Source organism: Heterodontus francisci, chromosome X (genome assembly GCF_036365525.1).
Source record: "Heterodontus francisci isolate sHetFra1 chromosome X, sHetFra1.hap1, whole genome shotgun sequence".
NCBI lineage: Eukaryota > Metazoa > Chordata > Chondrichthyes > Heterodontiformes > Heterodontidae > Heterodontus > Heterodontus francisci.
Window position 1 is genome coordinate 20,296,695 of NC_090421.1, and position 16,642 is coordinate 20,313,336.

At 44.6% G+C, this 16,642-nt stretch overlaps 1 protein-coding gene across 5 annotated transcripts in view; it reads left to right on the forward strand.

Moving 5' to 3' along the window:
* The window catches only part of LOC137358536 (cytoplasmic dynein 1 intermediate chain 2-like), a 122,227-nt gene that overhangs the window by 13,143 nt on the left and 92,442 nt on the right, over nt 1-16,642 (forward strand). For all 5 annotated transcript variants that reach the window (XM_068024469.1, XM_068024470.1, XM_068024467.1 and 2 more), the window contains exon 3: nt 7,739-7,856. In XM_068024469.1, the coding sequence (XP_067880570.1) occupies nt 7,739-7,856 (118 nt within the window). The remainder of the gene's footprint in view (nt 1-7,738; nt 7,857-16,642) is intronic.

The following is a 16,642-nucleotide window of genomic DNA, read 5'->3' on the forward strand; positions in this document are numbered from 1 at the left end:
TCCCATTAATCATGTATTCCTTTGCCTGGTTTGACCTCCCCGAATGCGTCACCTCACATTTCTCCATGTTGAATTCCATTTGCCACTTTTCTACCCGTCTGACCAGACCATCAATATCTTCCTGCAGCCTACAGCTATCCTCCTCGCTATCTACCACAGGGCCAATCTTTGTGTCGTCTTCAAACTTCTTGGTCATGCCCCCTCCATTTACATCCAAATCATTAATAAATACCACAGAAAGCAGGGGACCCAGTACTGAGCCCTGTGGAACACCACTGTAAACAGCCCTCCAGTCGCTAAAACACCCGTCAACAATTATCCTTTGATTCCTGCCACTGAGCCAATTTTGTATCCACATTGCTGCATTTCCCTGGATCCCATGGGATTTTATTTTTTTAACCAGTCTGCCATGTGGGACCTTGTCAAAAGCCTTGCTAAAATCCATGTAGACCACATCAACTGCACTACCCTCATCTATCTTCCTTGTTACTTCTTCAAAAAATTCGATCAAGTTGATCAAACAAGATCTTCTTTTAACAAAATCCATGCTGACTATTCTTGATTAATCTGTGCCTTTCTAAGTGACAGTTTATCTTGTCTCTCAGAATAGATTCCACTAATTTGCCCACTACTGAGGTTAGACTGACTGGCCTGTAACTATTCGGTGTATCCTTCGCTCCCTTTTTAAACAGAGGTACAACGTTAGCAGCCCTCCAATCCTCCCTCCTGCCCACTATGTCCTGCCAGTAGCTGTAAAAGTCACTGTGGCCTTAGAGTCATAGAGAGATACAGCACTGAAGCAGGCCCTTAGAGGCGGACCTTGGTGGTGTCACGAAAGCGGCTGTACACCATTGAATCTTGCAGCGCACTGATGCCCGATTTGTGAGAGCTGGGCAGTACATACAATCTCAAACAGATGGGGCCTCGCAGGCACAAGGGGCAGTGGGATTTGTATCTATCGCTGGATTCCCACAGGTGCAAGGCATCATCGATTGCACCCAAAGCACCATCAAGGTACCGAGTGACCAGCCAGTGAGATTTATCAACAGGAAAGGCTTCCACTCCGTCTCAATGACAGCCAATCTGCTCCATTGAAGACGCAACCTTGAATAGATCCACTTTTGCCACCAATGCATAATGCACATCTGCCCAGCGGTCTCGCCGTCCCCATTCAAAGACCACGGCTTCCCTTCACCACTTCTTCCCTCTTTTACAGTCATGCCATTAAAGGATGGAAGCTCACATGTCTGGAGTCATGGCTCAACATTTCCAATGTTAATAAATTACAAAGTGCACATTCACAAGCGAAGTAAACCCGTGTGAACCACTCGGTGCTCTCACCAACATGGTGGCCCCCGCTCTCGGACTCTTCTACGCAGTGTTCCCTTTTGGCCTCGGATGAGGTGCTCTCGTCTGGCTGCTTGTGGCTGAGATGTTTGAGGCGGTCGTTCCTCAAGGTGCTAGTGGGGGCACCGCCAGAGGCTGCTGCACTGATGTCCATGCAGGGGCAGCCTCTATCACAGGGTCCTGTTGCACAGATAGTCTCTCAGTCCGAGGGGCCAAGAAGGCCAAAGGTGATGGTGCCCCATGGGGGGAGCCTTCCTCATCCTCATTGGTGACTGCCTCAGCCCTTGGATGGCGCTCTAGATCACTGGAGGGGACCACCAACTGGGGCGCAACTGCATTGCTCCATGCATCTTTGTGCCATCAGCACCACTGACCAGTCCATGCTACAGAGCATTGCATGCATTCTGTGCCTGTCAGTGCGCTGTTCCTGCATCCACTCCGACTGGATGCCGCATATGGCTCTCCATGAGGTTGACCACATTCTCAGTGGAGGAGCCCATGCGTTCAAAACCCTGAGTCATGATGGTGCACATGAGCTGGATGGACTCCTCCATTCTCAGCCCATGACCCCGCACTACGTCAGGGAACTCTGACATGTGGGTACACATCTCATGCCGCTGGTCAAAGCAGAGCCACCCAGCTTGTGACTCGCGAGGCCCTGCATCTGCACCTGGCTGAGCATGGCTGTATCTGTTCTCCATCCTGCGAGGGGGACTGCCCACAGCTGCCTCTGTTTTTCTCACCTCCTCCTGCTCACTGATGCCGTGCTCTTCACCCAGTGTCACCCTTTCTAATCACGTGCAAGGAACCGCCAATGTGAGTGTGTCTGTGTTGGTGGAGGGTGTGCCTGAATGATGTGATGGTGCTGACTCTGCTGGTTTGATTATTGAGAGGCCCCTGGTGATGCTGCTGCACTGTCGTGCTCCCCTTCCACGACTGACCCTGTGGGAGACACAAGGAGATCATGAGAGCTCGCCTGTGACAGCAGAAGCGTCTGCCGAGCTGAGGCTTTGGCATGCTTTCAGACGGGCACTTCATCCCCTTCATCTACACACAGCAATATCCTTTCACTCTCTCCCCCAGTATTCCCATCTCGCCATCACCCACTTGATCATGTGGGGCCACCCTGGCGATTTCCATTGCTGTCTTCTTCATGGTTGTGAGGATGGTGAGATGGGGTTCTTCTCCTGTGTGTACCCTCCCGTGAATTCTGCAAGGACAAGATATATTGATAAGGCACTGCTGGTCTCTCTCCAATGCCAGGGCTCATTTAAATAAGAAGCTACGTGTATCAGTGCTGCAGGACCTCAGCAACACTAGGGCTCCGAGCATTGCTGAAGGGTCATTAATTACCCTGGGCATACATTACTGCCATGTTCAGGAGCTCCATGAACCCCCAGGCTGCTCAGCTGGTGTGGCTGCAGAATTGGAGGCCTGTCACCTAGGTCTCACATTGCACTCACCTTGCCAGAGCAAAGAGGGTTATTAAACCTCTTGTGGCACTGCACCCAGGACCGCCAAACAACACTTCGGCTACTGACATGTTCTGCCACCTCCAGCCAGGCCTGCTTAGTTTGGCTGGGTGGCCTTCTCCTGCCACCCTCCAGAAACAAGACCTCTCGTCTCTCTCTTACTGCCTCCGACAGAACCTCCAGGGCTGCATCAAAAAACCGTGGTGCAGCCCTGCCACGGGTGCCAGGCTTCTGCCTCTCTTCCTGCTGACCTCGAGCATCCATAAGTGATGCAAAATGGCTGCCATTTAAATCAGGCCTACATTTTACATGATCTGCACCATTCCACGCCCGTCATTCACTAATTGGCTGCCAAACCTGCCCTCCATTCAATTAGCAGCCTACCTTGGGGAAAATCGAGGGCTGTGACTACTCCTCCCTCCTTCTACCCCCCAACCTCCCTAGCCCCACCTGTGCAGGGTCAGGATGCGGAAATGGTTCCAATGTGGGGTTCCTGATCCCAAATGCAGAATCCTGCACATCGTATGTGCTGGCTCTTTGAAAATGCTATCCAATTAGTCCCACTCCCCCTTCTCTTACCCTGTAGCCCTGCAAATTTATCCCTTCCAAGTATTTATCCAATTCCTTTTTGAAAGTTACGATTGAATCTGCTTCCACCACCCTTTCAGGCAGCGCGTTCCAGGTCGCAACAACTTGCTATGAAAAAAGCTTCTCATCTCACCACTGGCTCTTTTGCAAATTACCTTAAATCTGTGTCGTCTGATTACCAACCCTTCTGCCAGTGGAAATAGCTTCTCCATATTTACTCTATCAGAACCCCTCACAATTGTGAACACCTCTTTTAAATCTCCCCTTAACCTCCTATGCTTAAAGGAGAACAACTCCAGCTTCTCCAGTCTCTCCACATTAACTGAAGAGCCTCAGCCTTTCTACGGATCAACAAACCCGATCAGCTAACTGGTGTAGCACAACTGCACTTCTATATGGGAGCTGCAAGCTAAAGGTGAAAGGGGATAAAAGCATGTCATTCATCCTGACAAATGGTACAAACATGACAGCTGAGAATGATAGATTAGTCACTGCACAATTGATTTGTTTTTAAAAAAGAACTGAAGACTCAAGTATATATCTACAATTAACTCGCAGCAAGTTGTTATGATCTGGAATTTGCTGCTTGAAAGCAGATTCAAAAGGGACCTTTCAAAAGGGAGCTGGATAAATACTTGAAAGGGATAAAATTGCAGGGCTATGGGGAAAGAGTAAAGAAGACCGAGACTAATTGGATAGCTCTTTCAAAGTGCTGGCACAGGCACAATGGGCCAAATGGCTGCCTTGTATGATTCTGTGATTAAAAACTCTGATTTCCTTGCCCCATTATTTTTGCACATTGAGCAAACGTCTGATGGGTTCAGTCTATCTGTTGAGGTTCAGGGTTCAAAGTTGGCTTGATAAGCATTATAGATATTCTGGAGGTGATGTTAAAATGAAGTGTAACTGCCTTTGGGGAGGGACAATAGTGTTCGCACTTTGTAGCTGAAGAAAGGGAAAACTGTTTAAATTCTTAAACTTTGGCAGAACAACTCCTTCCAAAACAAAAATTGTAATGAAAGTGGCAAGCTCTAAATCTAAAACAGTTGGACTATTAAAATTGTTTCGGCTTTTTTACATTTGATATGAAGCTTTATGGTAGCCAGCTTGTAAGCTTGTTAAATTTGGGGATAACACGAGAATAGGGAGCACAGTAAAGACAAATGATGTAGCCAAAGATTTGCAGAAAAATTATCAGTTGTGCAATTGGGAAAACAAATAACAACTTGCAGTTATATAGCACCTTTAACATAAACCAGCCCAAACTGCTTCACAGGATTGTTATCAGGCAAAATTAAACACCAAACGACATAAGGAAATATTAGGGTACATGACTAAAAGCTTGGTCAAAGAGATAGGTTTTAGGGAGCGTATTAAAGGAGGAGAGAGAGAGAGGCAGAGAGGTGTAGGGAGGGAATTCCAGATTTTGGGGTCCAGCAATTGAAGACGCAGCCACCAATGGTGGAACGATTAAAATCAGGGATGCTCAGGAGGCTAGAATAGCTCAGAGGGTTGTGGGGCTGGAGGAGATGAGAAATAGGGAGGGGCGAGGCCATGGAGGGATTTGAAAACAAGGATGAGAATTTTAAAATTGAGATGTTGCTTGACTGGGAGCCAGTGTAGGTCAGTGAGCACAGGGGTGATAGGGGAACAGGCCTTGGTGCGAGTTAAGACACAGGCAGCAGAGTTTTGGATGACCTCAAGTTTACGGAGAGTAGAATGTGGGAGACCAGCCAGGAGTGCATTGGAATAGTCAAGTCTAGAGGTAACAAAGGCATGATTGAGGGTTTCAGCAGCAGATGAACTGAGACGGGCAGAGTCAGGCGATGTTACAGAGGTGGAAATAAGGGGATGAAAATTTCCAATTAAATTGAATACTGACAAATGTATTCTATACAGGATGAACAACATGAGCAGACAATGAAATGTGGACAGGGAGATTTAGGAACTGGCTTCACAAACTATAGGTGTAAATGTACACTTGTATGTACAGTGCCCATGTAAAATGTACACATGAATATTATTTACATGGAGAGAGACTGCAGAATGCTGCGGTACAGAAGGATCTGGGTGTCCTCGTACATGAATCACAAAATGTCAGCATGCAGGTACAGCAAGTAATTAAAAAGGCAAATGGAATGTTGACATTTATTGTAAGGGGGATGGAGTATAAAAGTAGGGAAGTCTTGCTACAACTGTACAGGGCGTTAATGAGACCACACCTGGAGTACTGGGTACAGTTTCGGTCTCCTTATTTAAGGAGGATTATACTTGCATTGGAAGCAGTTCAGAGAAGGTTCACTAGGCTGATTCCTGGGATGAAGGGGTTGTCTTAAGAGGAAAAGTTGAGCAGGTTTGGCCTATACTCATTAGAGTTTAGAAGAATGAGAGGTGATCTTATTGAAACATATAAGATTCTGAGAGGGCTTGACAGGGTAGATGCTGAGAGGATGCTTCCCCTCGTCGGGGAACCTAGAATGAGGGGACACAGTTTAAAAATAAGGGATTTAAGATGGAGATGACGAGGAATTTCTTCCCTGAGGGTTGTGAGTCTTTGGAATTCTCTTCCCCAGAGAGTGGTGGAGGCTGGGTCATTGAATATAATCAAGGTTGAGTTAGATAGATTTTTCATCTACAAGGTTATGGGGGGCAGACAGGAAAGTGGAGTTGAGGCCACGATCAGATCAGCCATGATCGTATTGAATGGCGGAGCAAGCTCAAGGGGCCGAATAATTAACTTCAAAACTAAAGAAAATAATTTTGAATGAAATTTTACACTTTTATCAGATGATGGTAATTGTGGGGAGAATGCTGCTTGTCTGATAGCCATCATCCCGTCTATACTGCAATGTCTGTGTGAGAGCCGTTAAAACATCACATAAGAAAAATTTACTGGAAATGAGTGTAGTACATCTTTTACTCCTAGCTTCATATCTATTGGAGAGCTATCATCCAACATCATTCACCAAATTTAAAGCCAGGATTATGAGAAAAGGGAGCCTTTCATTGTAATTTAAGGTCTTATGAATCATATACTCTGCGTTTGAGGGAGGATTTTAATTCCTTTGTGAAAGTTTCATTGAGTAAAAGTTTGAACATTTGGATTTATTCATAGAATTGATGCATAGGATAATAGGTGTGAGTTACTAAGAAGTCATTCAATTTCTTAATTCTAATGACAAGACTGCAAGATTAAATTACTGCCTTGTAATTCACTGCCAGTATTTGTTTACATTATATAAGTATGTTTAAGAAAATAATATTACATTAAAACACGAGCAATGAAGTTATGCCATTTGGAGTACTTACACAATTTTTGAAAAAAAGATGTGAAACTATTTAATTTTCCTGCCTTCAAATTGGGGAGTTTGCCAACCACATGACAATGAAAACTGACCCTGAAAATCGCACGGATCCCGTGCTGACTCATCACACACGCACCTCCCACCTCGCGCCCATTTATCGTGTGTATGTAAAAATCGTTCCTAGGTGAGTGCAACTGCAGTAATGCCCCTTTTCTAAAAAAAAAATTTCTATTGTATTCACACAAGAGATGTTCATATTGCATGATACAAACTCCATTCATTTCTTAAAAAGGGACCAGGGAGTGACAGTGGAGTCATCACTTTCAATGTTGAGACATATGGAGAAAGAATTAAAAACAAACATTGTGTGGGTAAATATTTGCGGGGTGTTCCCCCACACAAATGTTTGGAAACAGCTGGTTCAGAAATAAGATGGGTTAATGTGGGGAGTCAGATTGTGGGATATTGAATCGTATAGATGAGGTAAGCCCAGAATGTGTTTCACTGTAAATCAGGCAGGTAGAACCAGGAGATACAAATTTCAATTAATAAGTATATTTTGTTTTCAAATCTTTATTCAAAGTGTGACATGTGTTTAGGATAATCTATAAAGAGACATATGAGTTCTGATGGGTCTAATGGGCTTTTTCTCATCTTTGATTTCCTATCTTTATATTGGTAAAAATATTTTCAAGTGGATATTAAAGGGAACTTAAACAGTGGAAGAGAGGCAGAGACAGGACAAAGGATGGCAGCGAATGGCCAAGGGTAGACACTAACAGTGAGGAGCTTTCGAGGGAGCTGACAGCCCAGGATAAAATGTTCAAACTTTTTTGTGTTTCATATTGTGCGTTAGTCATTACTAAACTGCTCTGTTTGTGAGCAAGTGATTTCTTATTTGCAAACACTCAACATTCACATCTTTCCTGACTTTGATCCTGAATGAGATACAACGCAGAGTATACATATAGTTTTGTGAGATACTGTAAAAGCCTCAAAAAATGAATCTTATTCAACTGCTTTCAGGGCGACTTCAAGAAGGAGACCCCTTCTGCCTCACAGGACGAGCTGGATCTGGAGAAAAAACGGAAAGAGACTGAAGCACTGCTTCAGAGTATTGGCATAACTACAGAGCCCTCCATGGGTGAGTCTGTGAAGTGTCCAAGACTGGGTCACAAATCCTTTAATGTAACAAATAGATTGGAATAATAAGTGTTTTTCACACGGTCGCTGGTAGTGAAACTTGAAGCTTGTTATTCTGGTCAACGAAATTGAACATTTTTGTTATTTTGTTTTGTTCAAAGTCAATTCTTTCTGCTCTTCAAATTGTGCCTCTTGGAAGATGAACGGCACAATTTTAAAGCTTTCTGTAGTGGAACATAATTTGGCTGTTTTAAATTGACTTCAGGTCATGTGCACGACTGACTGATTCTGAATAGTGCGTGTTCATTTTGTTTTACGTTCCAATGCGGCACTTTTTCTGTTGCACTTAGGTGATGTGATTGTTGATGTAGAGACTATCAAAAATGCTCAGAACTATTTTAAAGCTTGACAAAAACTTAACGGGAAATATTGAGGTGTTTACCATCCTTGAAAGTGGATAAATCACCAAGCCCAGATGAAATGTATCCCAAGCTGCTAAAGGAAGCAAGGGAAGAAATAGCGGATGCTTTGACCATCATTTTTCAACCTTCTATGGCTACAAGCATAGTGCTGGAGGACTGCTAATGTTGTATCATTGTTTAAAAAGGGAGGAAGGGATAGCCTGAGCAACTACAGGTCAAGCAGCCTCACTTCAGTGATGGACAAATCATTGGAAAAATTCTGCGAAACAGTATAAATCGTCATTTAGAAAGGCACAGATTAATCAAGGATGGTCAGCATGGATTTGTTAAAGGAAGACCGTGTCTGACCAACTTGACCGAATTTTTTGAGGAGGTAACAAGGAGGGTTGATGAGGGCAGTGCATTTGATGTAATCTACCTGGATTTTAGCAAGGCATTTGACAAGGTCCCACCAAAGACCATTTGCATTTGCAACCATCTTCAGCCTGAAGTGCTGAGTTTATGATCCATCTTGGCCTCCTCCTGAGGTCCCCAGCACCATAGATGCCAGTCTTCAGACAGATTCACCCTTCATGTGATATCAAGAAATAGCTGAAGGCACTGGATACAGCAAAGGCTATGGGCCCTGATAACATTCCGGCAATTGTACTGAAAACTTGTGCTCCAGACCTAGCCACGCCCTTAGCCAAGCTGTTCCAGTACAGCTACAATACTGGCATCTACCCGAGAATGTGCAAAATTGCCCAGGTATGTCCTGTTTACCAAAAGCAGGACAAATCCAATCCAGCCAATTACCACCCGATCAGTCTACTCTCAATCACCAACAAAGTGAAAGAAGGTGTCATCGGCAGTGTCTGGAGAGGGGAGATTTAAAAATCGCATTGTGGGTAAATAGCATTGTGGGTAAAGACAAGCAGAGAGTTTAACAAAAATTGTACATCAGCAAATAAGGTCACTGAAGGGAATAGAAGCAAAAAAAAATGAAATTAAAGTTCTTTATCTGAATGTGTGAAGCATCTGCAATAAGATAGATGAACTAGTGGCACAAATAGAGATATATGATTTAGATCTAATTGCCATTACACAGACATGGTTACATGGTGATCAAGATTGGGAAATAAATATTCCAGAGTACACAAGATTTCGGAAATACAGACAGAATAGCAAAGGAGGACGGGTAGCACTGACGGTAAAGGATATGAGGACATTAGTGAGAAAAGACCTTGGCTCAGAAGATCATGAAGTAGAATCAGTATGGGTGGAAATTAGAAGTAGCAAGAATCAGAAAACACTGGTGGGAGTATATAAGCTCCCTAACAGTAGTTATACCGATGGACAGAGCATTAAACATGAAATTATTGGGTCTTGTAACAATGGCAATGTAATAATTGTGGGGGACTTTAATCTTTTTATAGACTGGGACAATTGAAGTTGGCAGGAGTGGTCTAGAAGATGAGTTTGTAGAATGTTTTCGGGACAGTTTCTTGGATAATACATTGTGAAGCCAACTCGGGATAAAGCTATCTTAGATCTCGTATTGTGTAATGAAGCAGGGTTAATTAGCAATCTCATAGTAAAAAATCCACTGGGAAACAATGATCATAATACCATTGAATTCCATGTTAAGTTTGAAAGTGACATGCTGCAATCACAAATAAGAATCTTAGACTTAAAGCCAATTACGTAGGCATGAGGGGAGAACTGGCTAAGGTAAATTGGGTAAATAGACTAAAAGGTATGGTGGTAAATGATCAGTGGGAAACCTTGAAAGAAACAATTCAAAACGTTCAACAAAAATACATTCCATTGAAAAACAAAAACTCAGCCCGAAGATCCATCTGTGGCTCACTCAGAAAGTTATGGATAGTATTAGATTAAAAGAGGCTTACAATGTTGCAAAAAAGAGTAGCAAGTCTGAGGATTGGGAACTAGCCAGTAATATAAAAACAGATTGTAAGAGCTTTTATAGGTATACAAAAAGGAAGAGAGTAGCTAAAGTAAACATTGGTCCCTTAGAAGCAGAGGCAGGAGAATTATCATGGGTAATGAGAAAATGTCAGATGCATTGAACAAATATTTTGTGTCTGTCTTCACAGTAGAAGACACAAGTTCCATACCAGAAATAGATGGTAACCTAGGGGCTAAAAAGAGTGATGCAATTAAGGAAATTAATATCAGCAGAGAAAAAGTATTGGAGAAACTTAAGGGACTAAAATCTGACTAATCTCGAGGACCAGATGGCCTATGTCCTAGGGTTCTAAAAGAGATAGCTGAAGAGATAGTGGATGCACTGGCTATGATTTTCCAGAATTGCTTACATTCGGGAACAGTCCCATCAGATTGGAAGTTGGCAAATGTTACACTGCTTTTCAAGAAAGGAGGGAGAGAGAAAACAGGGAACGACAGCCCAATTAGCCTAATATCAGTCATTGGGAAAATGCTGGAATCTATTATGAAGGAAGTCTTAACAATGCACTTCAAAAAGCACAGTATGATTAGAACAAGTCAACATGGTTATACTAAAGGGAAATCCTGTTTGACAAATTTATTAGAGTTTTTTGAGGATGTAACTAGTAGGGTAGATAAATGAGAACTAGTAGATGTAGTATACCTGGATTTCCAAAAGGCATTTGATAAGGCGTCACACAAAAGGTTAATAGGCAAGATAAGGGCTCATGGAGTTGGGGGTAATTTTTGTTATTCGTTCGTGGGATGTGAGCGTCACTGGCTAGGCCAGCATTTATTGCCCATCCCTAATTGTCTTTGAGAAGGTGGTGGTGGTGAGTTGCCTTCTTGAACCGCTGCAGTTCCTGGGGTGTAGGTACACCCACAGTGCTGTTAGGAAGGGAGTTCAAGGATTTTGACCCAGTGAGGCTGAAGGAACGGCGATATAGTTCCAAGTCAGGATGGTGTGTGTCTTGGAGGGGAACTTGCAGGTGGTGGCGTTCCCATGAATCTGCTGCACTTGTCCTTCTAGGTGGTAAAGGTCACGGGTTTGGCAGGTGCTGTCAGAGGAGCCTTGGTGCATTGCTACAGTGCGTCTTGTTTAAGGTACACACTGCTGCCACTGTGCGTCAGTGGTGAAGGGAGTGAATGTTGAAGATGGTGGATGGGGTGCCAATCAAGCGAGCTGCTATGTCCTGAATGGTGTCAAGCTTCTTGAGTGTTGTTGGAGCTGCACCCATCCAGGCAAGTGGAGAGCACTCCTGACTTGTGCCTTGTGGATAGTGGGGAGTCAGGAGGTGAGTTACGCGCTGCAGAATTCCCAGTCTCTGACCTGCTCTTGTAGCCACAGCATTTATGTGGCTACTGCAGTTCAGTTTCTGGTCAATGGTGACCCCAGGATGTTGATAGTGGGGCATCCAGCGATGGTAATGCCATTGAACATCAAGGAGAGATGGTTAGATTCTCTCTTGTTTGAGATGGGAATTGCCTGGCACTTGTGTGGCGCAAATGTTACTTATTATGTTAATCTTAGCATGGATAGATGATTGGCTAACGGACAGGAAGCAGAGAGTGGGTATAAACGGGGCATTTTCAAGTTGGCAGGCAGTGAATAGTGGGGTGCCGCAAGGATCAGTGCTAGGGCCTCAGCTATTTACACTCTATATTAATGAGCTAAATGCAGAGAGTAATGTATCTAATTTTGCTGACAATACAAAGCTAGGTGGGAATGTAAGCTGAGGGGCGGACACACAGAGGCTGCTAAGAGATATAGACAGGTTAAGTGAGCGGGCAACAAGATGGTAGATGGAGTATAATGTGGGGAAGTGTGAAGTTATTCATTTTGGTCGTAAGAATGGAACACCAGAATATTTGTTAAAACGTGAAACTTTTCAGTGTTGATTTTTCAGAGACTTGGTTGTGCTTGTACAGGAATGCAGAAAGTTAACATGCAGGTACAGCAAGCAATTAGGAAGGCAAATGGCATGTTGGCCTTTATTGCAAGGGGATTGGAGTACAGGAATACAGAAGTCTTGCTACAGTTGTATAGGGCATTGGTGAGACCACATCTGGAATAGTGTGTGCAGTTTTGGTCTCCACATTTAAGAAAGGAGGAGGCAGTGCATCGAAGATTCACTAGATTGGTCCTTGGGATGAGAGGGTTGTCCTATGATAGGATAAGTAAATTGGGCCTGTATTCTCTGGAGTTTAAAAGAATGACAGGTGATCACATTAAAACATATAAGATTCTGAAGGGGCTGGATAGGGTAGACACTGAGAGATTGTTTCCACCAGTCAGGGAATCTAAAACACGGGGACACAGTTTCAGGATAAGGGGCTGATCATTCAGGACTGAGATGAGGAGAAATTACTTCACTTGGGGGGATGTGAATCTTTGGAATCCTCTACCCCAGAGGGTTGTGGATGCTCCATCGTTGAATACATTTAAGGCTGGGATAGATCGACTTTTGGTCTCTCAGGGAATCAAGGGATATGACGAGCGGGCGAGAAAGTTGAGTTGATGGTTTTGAATTAGGAGCAGGCTCGATGGACCATATGGTCTACACCTGCTCCTAATTCATGTGTTCTTGTCTTCTATCAAGCAGCACTTAACTCAGCAACAACCTGCTAACCGATGCTCAGTTTGGGTTCCGCCAGGACCACTCAACTGCAGACCTGATTACAACCTTGGTCCAAATATGGACAAAAGAGCTGAATTCCAGAGGTGGTTGCCCTTGACATTAAGGCAGCATTTGACCTATGTGGCATTAAAGAACCCTAGCAGGTCAATGGGAATCAGGGGAAACTCTCGACTGGTTGGAGTCATACCTAGCACAAAGGAAAATGGTTATGGTTGTTAGAGGTCAATCATCTCAGCCCCAGGACATCACTTTCAGGACAGTTTCCTAGCCCCAACCATCTTCAGCTGCTTCATCAATGACCTTCTGTCCAAAATAGGGTCAGAAGTGGGGATGTTTGCTAATGATTTTCCAGTGTTCAGCACCATTCACAACTCCTCAGATACTGAAGCAGTTGTACCCACGTGCAGCAAGACCTGGACAACATTCAAGCTTGGGCTGATAAGTGGCAAGTAACATTCGTGCCACACAAGTGCCAGGCAATGACCATCTCCAACAAGAGAGAATCTAACTATCTCCCCTTGACATTCAACGGCATTCCCATTGCTGAATCCCCCACCATCGAGATCTTGAGGGTTACCATTGACCAGAAACTTAACTGTACCAGCCATATAAATGCTGTAGTTACAAGAGCGGGTCTGAGGCTGGGAACACTGCGGTGAGTAACTCACCTCCTGACTCCCCAAAGCCTGTCCACCATCTACAAGGCACAAGTCAGGAGTGTGATGGAATACTCTCCACTTGCCTTGATGGGTGCAACAACACTCAAGAAGCTCAACACCATCCAGGACAAAGCAGCCTGCTTGATCGACACCCCATCCACCACCTTAAACATTCACTCCCTTTGCCACTGGTGCACAGTGGCAGCAGTGTGTCCCACCTATATTGATGCACTGCAGCAACTCGCCAAGGCTCCTTCAGCAGCACCTTCCAAACCTGCCACCTCTACCACTTAGAAGAATGAGGGCAGCGGACGCCCTTCCTAACAGCACCGTGGGTGTACCTACACCACAAGGATTGCAGTGGTTCAAGAATGTGGCTCACCACCACCTTCTCAAGGGCAATTAGGGATAGGAAATAAAGGCTGGCCCTGCCAATGACACTCACATCCCAAGAGCAAATAAAGAAGAACATAGTAGACTGGTCAGAAAAGTAAAAGCCCATTGGATCTAAAATTGACTCAGTGGCAGGAAACAAAGGGTAATTGTCGATGGGTGTTTTTGTGACTGGAAGGCTGTTCCCAGTGGAGTTCCACAGGGCTCAGTGCTGGGTCCTTTGCTGTTCATGGTATATATCAGTGATCTGGACTTGAATGCCAGGGGTATGATTAAGGAGTTTGCAGGTGATTCAAAAATTGGCCGTGTGGTTGATAATGAAGAAGAAAGCTGCAGACTGCAGGAAGATATCAATGGACTAGTCAGATGGGTGGAACAGTGGCAAATGGAGTTCAATCCAGAGAATTGTGAGGTAATGCATTTGGGGAAGGCTAACAAGACAAGGGAATACACAATAAATAGTAAGATACTGAGAAGGGTAGAGGAACAGAGGGATCTTGGAGTGCATGTCCAAAGATCCCTGAAGGTCACAGGACAATAGATGAGGTGGTCAGGAAGGCCTGCGGGATACTTGCCTTTATTAACCAAGGCCTAGAGTATAAGAGAAGGGAGGTTATGCTGGAACTGTATATAACATTAGTTAGACTGCAGTTGGAGCACTATATACAGTTTTGGTCACCACATTACAGGAAGTATGTGATTGCACTACAGAGGAGATTTACGAGGAGTTCCCAGAAATGAAGAATTTTAGTTATGAGGAAAGATTGGATAGGCTGGGGCTGTTTTATTTGGAACAGAGGAGACTGAGGGGAGATTTAATTTAGGGTATAAAATTACGAGGGGCCTTGATAGAGTGGATAGGAAGGCCCTATTTCTGTTAGCAGAGAGGTCAATAACCATGGGGCATAGATTTAAAGTGATTGGTGTAAGGATTAGAGGGGAGTTAAGGAGAAATGTTTTCACCCAGAGGGTGGTGGGGATCTGGAACTTTCTGCCTGAAAGGGTGGTAAAGACAGAAACCCTCATTGCAATTAAAAAAACACTTGGACATGCAGTTAACCTAAAGGGCCACAAACCAGAGGTGGGATTAGACTGGAAAGCTCTTTTTCTGTCAATATGGACAAAATGGGCCAAATGGTCTCTTTCTGTGCTGTAAATCTTTCTGTGTTTCTATATGAAGGACAGAGCCTGGGACAAACCAACACTAGGACACCTGGACAAAGCAGCCTGCTAGATTGGCTCACCCCGAACTAGAAAACTTTATCAACTTTGCTTCTAATTTCCACCTTCTCTCACCTTTACGTGGTCCATCTCCGATACTTCCCTTCCCTTCCTCGACTTCTCTGTCTCCATCTCTGGGGATAGGCTGTCTACTAATATCCATTATAAGCCCACCGACTCCCACAGCTACCTCGACTACACTTCTTCACACCCTACCTCCTGTAAGGACTCCATTCCATTCTCCCAGTTTCTCCGTCTCCGAAACATCTGCTCTGAGCACTTCTGATGCGTCTTCCTTTTTCCTCAACCGAGGATTCCCCCCCCACTGTGGTTGACAGGACCTTCGACTGTGTCCGGCCCATTTCCCACACCTCTACCCTCACCCCTTCCCCTCCCTCCCAGAACCGCGACAGGGTTCCCCTTGTCCTCACTTTCCACCCCACCAGTCTCCACATCCAAAGGATCATCCTCCGCCATTTCCGCCACCTCCAGCATGATGCCATTACCAAACGCATCTTCCCCTCCCTTCCCCTGTCAGCATTCCGAAGGGACTGTTCCCTCCGCGACACCCTGGTCCACTCCTCCATTACCCCCACCTCCTCATCCCCTTCCCACGGCACCTTCCCATGCAATCGCAGGAGGTGTAATACCTGCCCATTTACCTCCTCTCTCCTCACTATCCCAGGCCCCAAACACTCCTTTCAGGTGAAGCAGTGATTTACTTGTACTTCTTTCAATGTAGTATACTGTATTCGCTGCTCACAATGTGGTCTCCTCTACATTGGGGAGACCAAACGCAGATTGGGTGATCGCTTTGTGGAACACCTCCGCTCAGTCCGAAAGCATGACCCTGAGCTTCCGGTTGCTTGCCATTTCAACACTTCCCCCTGCTCTCATGCTCACATCTCTGTCCTGGGATTGCTGCAGTGTTCCAGTGAACATCAACGCAAGCTCGAGGAACAGCATCTCATTTATCCATTAGGCACACTACAGCCTGACGGACTGAACATTGAGTTCAATAATTTCAGAGCATGACTGGGCCCCCCCTTTTTATTTTCAGCTACTTTTTCTTTTTTATTTGTTTATTTTATTTCATTTTGTTTCATCATTCATTTTCTTTTACCATGTGCCTACCCACTGTTGTTTTTCATGTTTGTGCTTTGGGCCAGGGCTGTTCATTTTTCTGTCCATTAACACCCTCTCTGTACTAACACTTTGTCTTTCAGCACACCATTAACATACCATTTGCCTTTGCTCCACGACCTTCTGGTCAGTTATTCTCTGTGACCTTGTCCTATCAACACCTCTTTGGTTATCTCTTGCCCCACCCTCGCTTTACTTGCTTAAAACCTATTACATTTCTAGCCTCTGCTAGTTCTAATGAAGGGTCACTGACCTGAAACGTTAACTCTGCTTCTGTCTCCACAGATGCTGCCTGACCTGCTGAGTATTACCAGCATTTATTGCTTTTATTTCAGATTTTCAGCATCTGCAGTATTTTGCTTT